This window comes from Heterodontus francisci, chromosome 5 (genome assembly GCF_036365525.1).
Source record: "Heterodontus francisci isolate sHetFra1 chromosome 5, sHetFra1.hap1, whole genome shotgun sequence".
Lineage (NCBI taxonomy): Eukaryota > Metazoa > Chordata > Chondrichthyes > Heterodontiformes > Heterodontidae > Heterodontus > Heterodontus francisci.
The window spans coordinates 121,089,665-121,104,430 of NC_090375.1; the positions used below are offsets into that span (position 1 = coordinate 121,089,665).

The window sequence follows — 14,766 nt, forward strand, 5'->3', positions numbered from 1 at the left end:
AATGAATTTGAAATTACATTTTATAGAGAAACATAATGCTGTCATCATTGCTACGTGTACCATAACACCTAAATATCTGTTCTTTACAATATATCTTGCAGGGCGATGCTCACAAATGCATAAAGACAATGAGGAAACAATGACAACCTCTGAGGATGAGCTACACATCGAGAATGCACCGTCTCATGACTCTCCTGCACCTTCCACCAGCGCAGATACTCTCACCTCGGTGGGAATCCAATTGGCATTAGATTGGGGTCACAAGCTGATGAGAGCACCCGAGAACCCACCCGAGCAGCTGACAAAAGCTGAGACAGCCGAGGCCTCTGACAGTCGGAGGACTGTGGGTGCCCAGGTCCATACTGAGCACCAGGCTCATGATGAGCCTCTGGTGTCGCCAACACAGGGCATGCTGGAGTTGCAGGGAGAGGTATGGCAACATCTGGTGGAGATACCAGAGGCCATAAGCAAACAGTGGGAGGAGTCCATCCATGCCATGACTGCTGCCATGTCCCAGGTATGTGAGTGCATGGCTTCATCAATCGAAAGGTTCACAACCCTCATGGAGAGCCACATTCCATAGATGCTCCATGACCTGCAAACCCTCACCTTGGCCATGACTTCAAATCAGCAGTAGCAGGGCGAGAGAAGGACCAGGAGCTGGGAAAGTGTTCCCCCTCCTAGTCCTTTTCCGGAGAGCAAGGAGGTTCCAATAAGCCTTGAGTGGGAGGAGGGGAGGCTAAGCTCCACATTCAAGTGTGGACACCCCTCCGCCAGTGAGTCCAGCTCCAGCAGGCCCAAGTCTGAGGACAGTCCTGCACCAGTGCAGGAGGTCTTCAGGCAGCCAGGGCACTCCAGGCCTTAGGCACCCAGAGGACGACTGCCGAAGTCATCTCAGGCCAAGGGGTGTCCTGATCAGCAGCCTGCCTCCAGTCCAACTGCTAGTGCAAAGGTAATATCGCAAAGGAGCACACGCAAATGTATTAAAAAGACACCTTGGCACATAGGGGTATTCACGGATGAGACAGATACGTCATGTTTACTTTCATTAAATGTGTATTCCTGCCGATCATCAGCCTTATGTGTCTGAAAACCACATTCCACCATGGAGTGATCATGTATGTTTCAATTCCATCATAAGCCTTACAGCATTGTCAATGTGATCACTGACATCATTAGCACGCCAATATACATGATGTTTAATTGTACGAATTATGTCACATGGGCAATGGCTCAGTTTGTTGCTGCCATTCATGCTGGAGAGACAGATGTTATGAAGGCGGAGGACTATGCATGATGGTAAGTTCTGTTAGCAAACATGTTTATTAAAATTCATGGATTGTCGAAACACACAATTATTTGTCTCTGCCTTGCCTCCCTTGCGCACTGCTCACCATGTCTGGCCTCCATCACTGCTCTCTGATTTTCCATGTATGCTTGGCCATGTGTGCCCTCTTTGTCGGAGAATGTCTCATGCTCCCGTACTTCATCTTACAAGGCCTCCCCACTCTGTCGTGCGATGTTGTGCAGAATGCACAAGATTACAATGATGCACACGACCCTGTCTGCTGCACACTGAAGAGCTCCACTATCAAGCAGCAGAACTGCATCTTCATTATACCAATGGCCTGCTCAATGGTCACTCGGGTGGAGCTATGGCAGGCGTTGTAATGCTCTTCAGCATCATTGCTGGGGTTCCTTACTGGTGTCAGTAGCCATGTTACCAATGGGTAGCCCTTATCCTCAAGAATGCACCCCTGAAGGTGAGCGGGGGCGGGGAGTGAAAAGCAGTGGCACCCGGAACTGGAGAAGTATGTATGAGTCATGGCTGCTGCCCAGGAAGCAGGCACACACTTATAGGAAACACTTTCTGTGGTCACATACTAGTTGGATAGTAATTGAATGATATCCCCTTTCTGTTTATGAAGGCAGCTGGTTGTTCCGTGGGAACCTTGATGGCCACATGCATGCAGTCGTTCACACCTTGGACCTGTGAGAATCCCGCAAATGACCCCAAATCTAAAGACCCTCTCAATCTGACTCTCAGGATCAGTCCTGTAGCTAAGATAGTTGCCAGCCCTCCTGAACAGAGCATCGACCTCCTTGACATGGCTTGAGAGACCCCACACATATCGTCCGTGGATCCCTGAAGTGATGCAGAGGCATAAAAGTTTAGGACCACAATAATTTTGAGGGCCACAGGCATAGGGTGACTGCCAAAACTCATTGGTTGCAAATCATTATTCAGCAGTGCACAAAGGTGTGTGACGGCCTCTCTGGACATCTGCAGTCATCTCTGACAGTTACGCTCAGACATCTGCAGGTATGTCATCCAAGTCCTATAGTCTGTCTGGCATATTTGGGCTCTTTTTCATCTTGGCAGCTGCTGGTGTTGCTCACATCTAGGAGCTTCCTATTGAGTCGCAGCTGTCTCTTGGGCCCACCTCCGGTGGAGATGCCTTATCATAGCAAGAGGATCCAGACAAACAGAGTGAATCATACCCATCTCTATCCTCATTGTAACTGACTTCCTTCAAAAGGTCAAGTACACCCATCGGGGAAAGGATTTGTGTCATTTTTGGTTCTGCAGGATTCCGACATGAGCTCTATGGTATGGCTTGATGTTGCTCTCACAACTTTTCAATAAGTGCAAGCCATCATGAGCATAACAATACCATTTGAGTATTGCTGAAATTAGAGACATGTTGTCGAAGCTTTTCATCTTGCACTCATCAGATAAGCAAGGAGCTAATGGGAGGAAAGATCTTGTAACAGTCTCTATCATGAGGGACAAAGTATTTGACAAACTAATGGGACTAAAGGCAGACAAGTCACCAGGATCTGATGGCCTACATCCAAGGGTTTTAAAGGAAGTGGCTGCAGAGATAGTGGAGGCATTGGTCGAAATATTCCAGAACTCGCTGGATTCCGGGATTCCAATCCCAGCAGATTGGAAAACTGCTAATGTGACGCCCCTGTTCAAGAAGGGAGGGAGACAAAAAGCAGGAAAATATAGGTCATTGGGAAAATGCTAGAGTCCAAAGGACTCTTAAAGAAGAAATAGCAGGACATTCGGCACTAACATGATGCTGCTGTCAAGCCAAAAAGACGTTCTGCCTATCACACTAATGAGTCGTGTGATATATGAATTTCAATGCCAGTGTGATGCTCGGTATATAAGCCGTACGTCCCAAAGACTGCCGGATCGTGTCAAACAACATGTCCCTGCTGCAGTTTGCAACGAGCAAGGTACCCAACTAGCCCGTGCTTGCAAAACTCAAAACACTATTTCCAACATTGGATGTGATTTCGCGATTGGACAACATTTGCTAAATAATCCAAAGTGTGCTAAGAATTATGCTGACAACCAATTTAAGATTGTCAGTAGAGCTCACAGGATAGCACATTTGCATGTTCTGGAAGCTACATATATTAATAAATAGGGACCTGTTCTTTGCAGACAGAAAGAGTATGTACAAACAAGAGCCTGTTCAATTAAACAAAGTAAGTGACAACCATTCGCTGGTTCATTCCTCAAGGCAATGCCTTGACCAATCAGAGTCAAGTTGCCTGATTTAAATTTTAAACAAAGCTTGGCAGTTAACTGTCAGTTACCGTAAACTGGTGCATTCGCCATGACAACACCGCTACCAATCAGAGTTCACTTGCCAACCAATCAGCACTCTCTTTGCATGCAGTATAAGTTACATTGGTTATTCTTGTGATAGTCCTGATTGAGTGCAAGATGAAAAGCTTCAACAACATGTCTCTATTTTCAGCAATACTCAAGTTCTGTACTACTAAAGGACTATTTGAATACCATTTGAGTTGTCTGCACTGGACCCCCCCCAAAAAACCTGTACTGTTGCTGGGTTCTGCCCCCCTACCAACCGTACCCACTTGCAAAGTCCCCCCCTTCCTCCTCAACAGTATCCATTTGTAGAGTTCCCCCCTCCCCCAACAACAGTATCCACTTGCAGAGATCCCCCTTTCCCCCCAATAACAGTATCCACTTGCAGGGTTCCCCCCTTCCTCCTCAACAGTATCCATTTGCAGAGTTCCCCCCTTCCTCCCAACAACAGTATCCATTTGTAGAGTTCCCCCCTCCCCCAACAACAGTACCCACTTGCAGAGATCCCCTTTCCTCCACAACAGTACCCACTTGCAGAGTTCCCCCCTTCCCCCAACAACAGTGTCAACTTGCAGAGTTCCCCCCTTCCCCCCAATAACAGCACCCACTTGCAGAGTTACCCACTTGCAGAGTTCCCCCCTTCCCCCCAATAACAGTATCCACTTGCAGGGTTCCCCCTTTCCTCCTCAACAGTATCCATTTGCAGAGTTCCCCCCTTCCTCCCAATGACAGTATTGATTTGCAGATAGGATTTAGTTGCAATGTCTGATGCTAAAAAATATTCCACAAGATAAGACCGCATAACTTACCGAACCTTTGCAGACACCGAGGATATTTGCCTCGATGGTGCCAGCTTTTCAATGACGGGAAAGTAAAGACAAGTCAGAGCTGCACGTCATGTAGAAGATTGCAAACGCCTGGTAGATCGCTGTGACTTAGATACAAATGCATGCAAAACAGTATTTCACATATTTAAACTATGATCCTGTTGCATCGTGGCAGAGGTGCCGCCACGGAACTTTGCCACCTCCAAGAAAATGCATCATGGCATCAGGTTCCATGACGGATGAATCTACACCAATTCTCCCGCACCACCACCCCCACCCCCCCACACCCACCCACCCATCCCAGCCAACAATCCCCGCCTTCCACTGGAGCATAAAATCCAACAATTGTGTACATTTCCACCAGAAGAACTGTCACAATTCCTATATTGCCTTCCAATTGCAAAACCTATTCCCTGCAGTTCAGAAATTGGCACTTGTACATGTGTGATGTGACATATAAGAATTACTAATTTTGATAATTGTAGTTTCAATCATACCTCATTCAGTTATTTATTTTATAGTCCCAGAATATACAGGGAGCATTCCTTTCATCAAATATTTGGTAGATCTTAAAACCACCTTGTCTATGAAATAAACCATGCAGTCTACTATCTTATTAGTTTTTAACTTACATATATATCTTAGAAATATAGCACAATGCATTTTCTTCCAAAAATGTATAATGCACTGTTTTATAATTTAACTGTATAGCATTTGTGTATCGTCATCTATAACCTGTTAAATTATATGAATCAAATCAATGTAGGGTCTTGATAAAACATTTTAAACAAGTTACTAAAATAAATTGATTTTTGTACTGCATACCTGCAGTGGTTAAATTTTGTGATTAATTACTGCAAAACAATTATAAAAAACACTGGTTTGGAAATGCATTTATTATCTGAAATTTCTGACAATATTTAAGGCTTATTGTACAGAGCCATTCAGAGCACTTTGATTTAGGATTCTATTGTGGAATAACATTTATTTTAGCATTGATTAAAATGATTGCCAAATAATTAAGTTGGCTGCAAATCTTTCCTTCAAATGTTGGCTATTTCATCAGCTTATTTTGTATACTACTTTTATATGTACTACTTGTAAAGTGTGAAATACAAAAGTTTATTTGGAATTGGAATATTATATTAACTGCACTGTGTAAGAGGTGGTGACCAGTTTCATATTGCACAAATAGATGTGCTATTAGTTCCACTTTCATTGAAACTTGAGCAGAAAGCTACATTCATACTACCTACTACCATTGGAATGAAGCTGAGGAATGCAGGGTTCTCTGAATATAAAGTGAAATTAGGTGTTTTTGGTCTCTGAGCACCCAATTTTAATCTGTGATAAGCTACTTAGCTCTGTTCACTCATTAAAACACGAATATTGGTCCAGCTGACCACAAAGGCTTTTTTAAATAACCCTATTTCTTGGAGAGGCTTTATTGCAGCCGCTTTAGTACAGAGCTTACACACATTATTCTGCAAGACTACTTCAGAGTTACACATTTGCCCATTTTATGTAGCAAAGATGTAATATCAGAGAACAGGGGTGCTAGGGCACACACTGTACTGTTGTAATATCCTAAAAGACAGTTTTGTAGTTCATTTTCAAGATATGGGGGTCACTAGCAAAGGCAGCATTTAATGCCCAACCCTGCCTGACATTAAGAAGGTGGTGGTGAGCTGCCTTCTTGCACTGTTGCAGTCCTTGTGGTGAATGTACTCCTACAGTGCTGTTTGGTAGATTTTTACCCAGCAAAAATGAAAGAATCATGATATATGTCCAAGTTGCAATGGTGGGGAACTTGGAGATGATGGTATTCCCTTACATCTGCTAACCTTGTCCTTCTAGGTGTTGGAGGTTGTGGATTTGGGAAGTACTGTCGAAGAAGGCTTAGAGAGTTGCTGCAGTGCATCCTATAGATAGTGGATACTGCAGCTTCGGTAGGTCAGTTCTAGTATTAATTTTTTCATCATATAACGTTCTCAAAACACAAATATTATATATATATATATAAAATTAGAGAAATAAAGTAGACAGTCAGGCTTCAAAGCTGAAAGGTAGTTCCACCAACTTGAGCCACCTGAGTTAAAAAGAAACTCGGGACTAAATGTTTGGAGTTCCTGATACATTGGTATAAATTTATACTGATGTTTAGAAATTATTGGGGACAACTTGAAATGCATTGCTCTTAATGTAAAATCTTACAGTAACAAACATTTTGATGGTAAACATGTAAAGTGCTATTGTTTTCGCTTATAAAATTATTTAAAAATAAAACTGTAGCGAAATTCGTTTTTATATTAAAAAAAATCCAAACTGTACATTTTAAAGAATAAACGATAACCGTAGAAAACAGGGTTAGGAAATGTGTGAGTAACACTCAAAATACGAATTTGTAACAAAACATTGGAGGCGAGGGAAATGGTGGCGCCTTCATCCACGCTGCAAAATACACGATTACAAAAATAACTCTACAATACTGCTGGAAAGCGGTCTGTCCTTTCACCTACTTAGTGTTGTCTTTATTTCACTATATATATATCGTTAGATAATACTGCTAGTTCTCCAAATTATTATTGTTTTAATACTGAATGTGCTTTCAGTGGGTGGAGGGCAGCATGTTGGTGTCTGATTCCATGCTGTGAAAAGTACATAGTTGGTATACCTTGTATGTCCATTGTATATCTCGCATTGGCCAGACAATCCGCTGGAAGATCCTGTTGCGGTGTAGGTACAGTCTATCAATGTTTCTCTACTCCCTCCTCCACTCTAGACATTTTGCCACGAGTAAGAGCTTTGTCCTGCAAAGCATGCAGTTAAAACAGGAAAGATTATAAAAGAAACAAATAAAGTGGCGATGGACTGTTGACCTCTCCCATGGGGACAGCCCAATCTGTCTGGTCATGCGCTCCAAGGCTGAAACCTACTCATCGAGTGAGTTGAAGTGGGAGCTTTCTGATACTGCTAGGCTGTGGTCCCACACAGTCTGGACGTGGCAGCGAGATCTTTGCTGTCAACTTCTGATCTTCCCGAAACCACAAAAGGCCAGGTCTGAAATTTGAAATAAATAAGTTGGAATAATAATCCAGTGGCCCCTACTGACAGTGTATGTTCGCAAACACCTTATATGGATTAGGAAATAGACATGCCTTTCCACCTTTTTAACCTCAGTTTCATCACTTCTGCATAAAATAACATTAAAAGCAACATGGATCACCAGAGAGGGTACAGAGGAGATTTACGAGGATGTTGCCCGGACTGGAAAAATGCAGCTATGAGGAAAGTTTGGATAGGCTGAGGTTGTTCTCCTTGGAACAGAGAAGTCTGAGGGGAGCTCAGATTGAAATGTACAACATTTTGAAGGGCCTATTTACCTTCGCAGAGAGGTCAGTAACTAGGGGACATAGATTTAAAGTGATTGGTAGAAAGATTGGAGGGGAGATGCGGAAAGTTTTTTTGCACCCAGAGGGTGGCGGGGGTCTGGAACTCACTTCATGAAAAGGTAGTTGAGGCAGAGAGCCTCAACACAGTCAAAAGGAGTCTGGATATGCACCTTAAGTGCAGTAATCTGCAAGGCCAAGGACCAAATGCTGGAAGGTGGGATTAGACTGGGGGGATCGTTTTTTTCGGCCCGGCATAGACACGATGGGCCAAGTGGCCTCTTTCTGTGCCGTAAACTTTCTATGATTCTATCATGCAAAATGCAACTTAATACAAAATGGGAATTAGCGAGACTGAATTTGTGACCGGCTCTAATAAAGCGGCAGATTTGAAGAGTGAGACTGATACTTCGTAATTGGACCAACAATGAAGAAAGGATATTGCGATGCCCATGCCAATCAATATTATTCATAAATTCTAAGACAATGAAATTAAAACTACCAAATCATTTCTTGTCCATTTACAACTGTACAATCAGAAATACACGAAATACATTTGTTAAAGGTTTCTTGTAAGTAATTAACCTGGCACGTTATTAGTAAAAACGTTATCCCGAAGGGAAAGTCTAACTGTGAACTGTTTTGCTTTCAACAAAGGTCCATTATATCTCTTATTTTATTGAGTTGCAACGTGGAGACATTTCTGTAATTCTCTATTTTGAGGTTGACTGTTCGGATGCAAGTTTTAAAAGTCTGCCCTTTTTACTGAAAGCAGAGCCAGTATCAGACTCAGCTCAGTGAACAACTCATCCTGCAGGATTTAATATTTTGAGTAGCATTATTACTTTGTCCTGATATTACATAACTTGAAGAAATTTCCCCAGAAATCTTTCAATAGCACTAGTTTCCTGTAAACATCCCAATTTTAATCGAAATGTAATAACTGTTTTAATCTAGTAGCTTCCAAAAGAATGTTGGCCCTTTAAAAGTCGGATTTATAAAAGTCCTGCTAAATCTCCCAGTTACTGTCCCTGAGTCACACTTAGCTATCAGCATGGAAGAGATGTGCATAGATTTAATATGCAACATCTAATGGAATTAGCTCACAAATGGACATTTTAGAAATTAATGAAACATATATTTGCATTTATGTAAAAGGAAACGAAGGTATTTTAGAAGCTCTTTGAAAATTTAAATACTTAACTTCGAATCGCAAGGAAAACATTGTTTCAGCACAAACGCTTTAACATTTTGACTCAAAAGTTGCTTTAAATATTACCGTGGAAAGTTATATCACTAGGAATTATCATAACACAAGATAAATCATTTGACCATTTTGTTTTAATAGTTGCATTTTCTGAATTGGCAGCTGGCAAAATCTGTCGCCAGACGATAAAGCGATAGCAGGAGATTTCGCGATCCAGGAGAGGGCTTCACTTGTAATTATTGAAAATGATCGCATCTTATACACAAACTGTTATCTGAATGATATGTGTCAATGTAGGCAGCCCTTTTTTCAGATATCCCTACGGAAAGAATTACTTACGTATTGGTTAACAGTTTATTAAAAAGGCAAAAAAAAACTACCTGAAGTAATTGAGTTTATTGGAGGAGCTGTCTATCCGTGTGTGTTCTTGAGTTTTGTGGAAAAGTGAAGTCTGTGTGGGAGAGCTCTGATCTGCTTCATAACATTTTGCAATAGCTTTTAATATCGCATAAAATCTAAACTTTCCTGTAAACACTTCTTGTGTGTGTGTGTGTGTGTGTGTGTTAGGGAGAAGTAGGGAGTGCAACCAATATCATGTTACTTATACTATAAAATAATATTCGGAATTTTATTAACAGATTTATACACATGTTATCTTTATATTTTAAAAGTGTGGTGTAGCTGGTAAAGATGCGATTGGTCAGTTGAGTTTCGGCTGTGTGGTGGAATGCAGAAGTTCGTAGAAACTTATAATTTAACAGCACAGGAGGAGATATGGCACAAATTAATTTATGTGAAGTTAGTTATTAGAATAGTACTTATGTGTTGAATTATAAAGTAATCAGTTTTCTTGCAATGCACAAAATCTACTTATTCTGCAGTTCACTATTAACTGAGTGCTGATAGTGATTTAATATTTGTCCTGTGTAAACATTTTGAACCACTGTGTTTTAACAGTACTTCAAATAAAAGAAAATATGGACGTACATTGAATACTATAAGACCCCCCCCCCCCCTCCCCATATTAATCTCAATGCCATTTACACTTTCTGCGTAGAGGTCGCCATGAATTTAGATTCCCTCTGGCTATTGTTTTTTTTGCAACATCCATGGTTTCTTACCAGATTTACTGGATGGATGTATCCGTTTTCGTATTTGTCATTTGCCAATATTTGCCTTAAATGTGCGATGTAGCTGGCTGCCAGCCTGAGGGTATCAAGTTTGGAGAGTTTGGTGTCTGATGGCACCCAAGGAAGGCTGGTTTTTAACCTGGAGAAGGCTTTGCTCAGGACTCTCATCCTGGCTCTCTCTCTCGCGTTGGCAGCGTTTCTCTGGGATTGTTTGCCTTCTTTGCCTAGCTTGGGCAGTTGCTTTTTCCTAACACTCCCCCGTCTCTTTCTCTTGGAGCCGCAGTCAGAGCTCGATTCATCAGTGTTTTCGGCGGAGACGTAGAATTCCATGTCGTTCGACTCGTGTTTCATACCGTTACATTGGAGATGGAGCCGTTGTAATTCTATTTCCCGCATGTCCTCAGTGTCACTGACAGATCCAGTAGACATGGTACCAATCCTCCGGAAAATTGAAATGACCCTCAAGTGAAAAGGGCTTCCTCCACAAATTTGTTAAATACCAAAGACATACGCAAGAATCGAAAAAAGAAACCCCACCTCCAATGGTTTTTTGACGGCTTCTACTATCACTTTTAAACAGGAAGTATCTACTCTGTGTGGATCTAACCATTCGAAGACGGGATTAACAAACAATAACATTGACAATCATATCCCACAAGGACGCGGAAATGGAGTTTTCCTTTTTTATTTTTGATGTCATTGAAGAAATATTAAAATATTCCCGTACTTTACATTCACTTCTGGAGCCTGAACTTTCAATTAACACTGCAAGGTTTTATCCGTCCTCAGTGGTATGTTCCATTTGAGCTGAGATTTGAGTTAGAAACTTTCAATCAATCAGTTAAAGCATAGAGTAATTAAACGGCTCATTTGTTTAACGAAGAGGTGAGTGCTACTGCAACAGTTTAAAAAATCAGACCGCCCCCCCCCCCCCCGCCCCCCACACTTCATGTGCTTTGTAATAACGTGTGAAGTGTATGGATAAATAAAGATACTTCAACAAGTAAATGGAATGTCAGAAGCAATTTAATTTTCATTAATGAAATATATATTTCCTTTTAACTATCTTCAATTACCAGCCGTAAAATTATATGACATGATCTTTAACCCTAAGCAATTGAAAATCCAGTTAAAGTGTCTGATACTTATCTGTCTGTATATAATTTTCTATATTTTTTTCCCAAAAAACGTGTCCTTGAGTAAATTAGCGGAACTTTAATTATAGTCAAGAGCTAATGAATTTGGAACAAGATTAAATCAATCTCAAAAATGATTTAACCCAAAATTATCTGTATTTATTTAATGCAATTCTCCGCTTCGTTGTTGCTTGTATGAACACGCATCATGTTCGTATTGCTGTAGTTTATTGAATTTATGTCCTGTTATTTCATGCCTTACATATTTCGCTTATATTCCTTTAATATCAACTTATGTCTCTGCAATGCTAAAGACAAGATTCAGAAATTACCAGTGAAACGGGATAAATGAAGTCTTAGAAATGGTTGACACTTTAAAATGACCGATCCTTACCTACTACTTGGATGAAGCATGTGCACCGTTACAAGGTAGAAATATAAATGCACCTAATTAAATGTAAGATGACATCGTACGCTTTATATTGCCTAGCTTTAGGCTTTGCAAAATGTTTTATTATGAAAATAGATGACATTTATTTCTGAAGATTTGAAAATGTTGGGAGATCCCTGATTGTTTGTGCAGGTGTGTTTTGAAGCGACCTCTTCCAGGAGATTTATGGCAGAATTGATTGATTTTGTAAACAGTTGTAGAGATCCTATCGACCCCGGAACCAATTCAGGTCTTACTTTCATATCTTGGGCTTTCTTCAACAATCGGGCCGCTGGGACATGACAGGAAAGAAGTCGACTCTGGTCACATCTCTGGCGGGGAACGGAACCACGGAGTGTCATCACAGCGATCTGTCTGTCAGAGGAAGCCGTGCAAGTAACTTCAATAAATCATCGTGTCGAAATGGGAAGTTTTCCCAAAGTAAAGCAGATCCTAAAGGCATTTCATTTGTTTCTACGGTTTTAACCAGTACACTTTTATGAGCGAATACTCGAAAACGAGATTATATCCGAGTAATTTATAACTTTTATGACAGCAGAAATATTATGTAGATCGAGTGCATTCACCAGATGAATTATCTCTCATTTTAAATAACCAATAAAGACCTGCACTTTAATTGTTTTAAACATTTATGAAAAAGTAATACATTCGAAAAAGAATCGCACACATTATATGGCAGTTACAATTCATCTAGTGTTCGTTATATAAACACGACTCCTATTAAGAACCTCGTGCAGTAATTTATTTCAGATATTATTATTGCGAGAAATTTGATGAGGATGTGTCTATTTGAATAATCCACTAAAATTCAGTACTATGTATATGGACACAAAGGTAAAACAAACCAAATTAATTATACGTTATTTCACTTGGTATTTATTGCAAACAGAGATTTTCCCAGGAGCAGGACCAAATTTGATGATGAAAGGTGCATTTTTGTATCATCATTTTGCTAGGAAGGGTCGGAGATTAAAACATCAGAAATTACGAACACCCCAAATTGAAAGTAAGAGTGGGAACTCTCGGTTGACTAAGGAAATCAAACTATTTGAATGGCTTAATATGGAAAAATGTTCAATGCTGCTTCTGCCCCACGTTTTTCAGATCCTGTTACATCTACCGAGACAAAGTCTTAAGAAAGCAGAAAATCGATCGGTTCAGGGTCTCCAGTGGGGTCAAGCTTGCTTTTCTAGAGACAGGAGTATTGATAAATACTCCATAGGCTAACTTCTAAACAAACTGCAGATCTTCATTAATTATACCCAAGCACTCTAACCTGCTGCGCGTGGACCTAAAACAGATTATGTTCTTGGCGACAATTTAAATTAATCTATTAATTAATCTATCAATTTAATCTATTCCAGATTACAAATTAAACAGTAAAGAGTATTAAATAAATAATAGTAATAGTTATTCCATTTCTACCTTTAAATTGTATTTCACGAGAATGACGCCTGTATTAAATCATAAGTACTTTGAACAATATACAAAGCAAAGAGCATTCAAGTTTTAAGAATGGTCAGATATCGTGAATGAAAACACGGAATATTTCACTATCAATGAATTGTGCTATTCCAGAAGTTCCGCAATACTATTAGCGTTTAGAGATTTGGGCTATTTGCAGATTGCAAAGCTGCTGTTTAACGACAATTGAGAGATCTATTTTCATTTATCTACTTCCAGCGTGATCATTGCACAATAGTGAACATGGAATCGCACCAAATAAACTCTACTAGGTATAAATGTGTAACAAATAAAATTTATTTAGATATGTGTTTCAGCAATCCAAAACCATTCCCAATATCCTACTCTTCCCATAATCCTGCATCTTCCCCATTCACGCTATCAAAATCCTACAGAATGTTATAAACCTCGATTAAATCTCCTCTTACACTTCGCTGCCCCAATGGAGATGGACGCAGCATTACAAACCCATGCTAGTTTCCAATCCCTGGCATTATCCTTGTCAGTCTGTCCTGTGCTGAAACAGAGACGTGGTTATAGCTGTAATCTGCATATCTGTATATCATCTGTAAGGAGAACATTATAGGGTTAAATTATATTTCATCATTACATCAAATGTATGCACAGAATTATCATGCATGTTTAGTGTGAATTGATCGTGTTGTATTCTATTAAATATGGTTCTGGGTTTCCAAAATTTTGCATGGCTCAGAAGATTATACCATATCTTACTAAAATACTCTAACATTAGTTTGTGTTTTTAAAAAAAAATCCACGGCATTAATGCAGTGGTATTTCACATAACTTTTGAAGACAGTGTTTACTGCTATTGACAAAAATATATCAGAGAATAAAAATGCCAGGGTTATCTTAGTCACTGCAGGACATGGAACATTACTGTATGCAGTAATGGTGGTTTGTAAATACGACAGAAAGCGAAAACAAGCAAAGGAAAGAGAAAGGGACATCTTATCATAATGCATAAATTATTGGGGGAAATGCTGACGAGAGTTAATTTGATTGACATTAAATATGTTTGATTTAGATTTAGAGATACAGCACTGAAACAGGCCCTTCGGCCCACCGAGTCTGTGCCGACCATTAACCACCCATTCTAATCCCATATTCCTACCACATCCTCACCTGTCCCTATATTCCCCTACCACCTACCTATACTAGGGGCAATTTATAATGGCCAATTTACCTATCAATCTGCAAGTCTTTTGGCTGTTTGAGGAAACCGGAGCACCCGGAGGAAACCCACGCAGACACAGGGAGAACTTGCAAACTCCACACAGGCAGTACCCAGAATTGAACCCGCGTCGCTGGAGCTGTGAGGCTGCGGTGCTAACCACTGCGCCGCCCTGTCGCAATGAAAAGTTAACCAATTATTTTTCAGCTACCAGTTATCTAACGAAACATTGGTGTTATAAATTGTGCGTTCATTGGTATGAAGATGAATGTTCCAGAACGAAACAGAGTAGCAGTTAGAACATTCAACTTGCAGTACTGTTGGAATCATGTCCAAACT

General features: G+C 40.4%; 1 protein-coding gene across 1 annotated transcript; it reads right to left on the minus strand.

The window, feature by feature from the left end:
• Window positions 1–7,431: 7,431 nt before the first annotated feature.
• LOC137369607 (transcription factor 21) lies at window positions 7,432–10,613 on the minus strand. Its single transcript, XM_068030924.1, has 2 exons — window positions 10,176–10,613; window positions 7,432–7,518 (listed from the first exon to the last, which is right to left on the minus strand). The coding sequence occupies exons 1-2, from the start codon at window positions 10,611–10,613 to the stop codon at window positions 7,432–7,434; spliced, it is 525 nt and encodes a 174-aa protein (XP_067887025.1).
• Window positions 10,614–14,766: the final 4,153 nt, after the last annotated feature.

Bases quoted from the DNA above. Each gene is read 5' to 3' on its own strand.
- LOC137369607 (XM_068030924.1), bottom strand. From the start codon at position 10,613: ATGTCTACTGGATCTGTCAGTGACACTGAGGACATGCGGGAAATAGAA. The intron at 7,519-10,175 runs GTAAGAAACCAT...TTCAAATTTCAG, and splicing joins ACATCCATCCAGTAAATCTG to ACCTGGCCTTTTGTGGTTTC.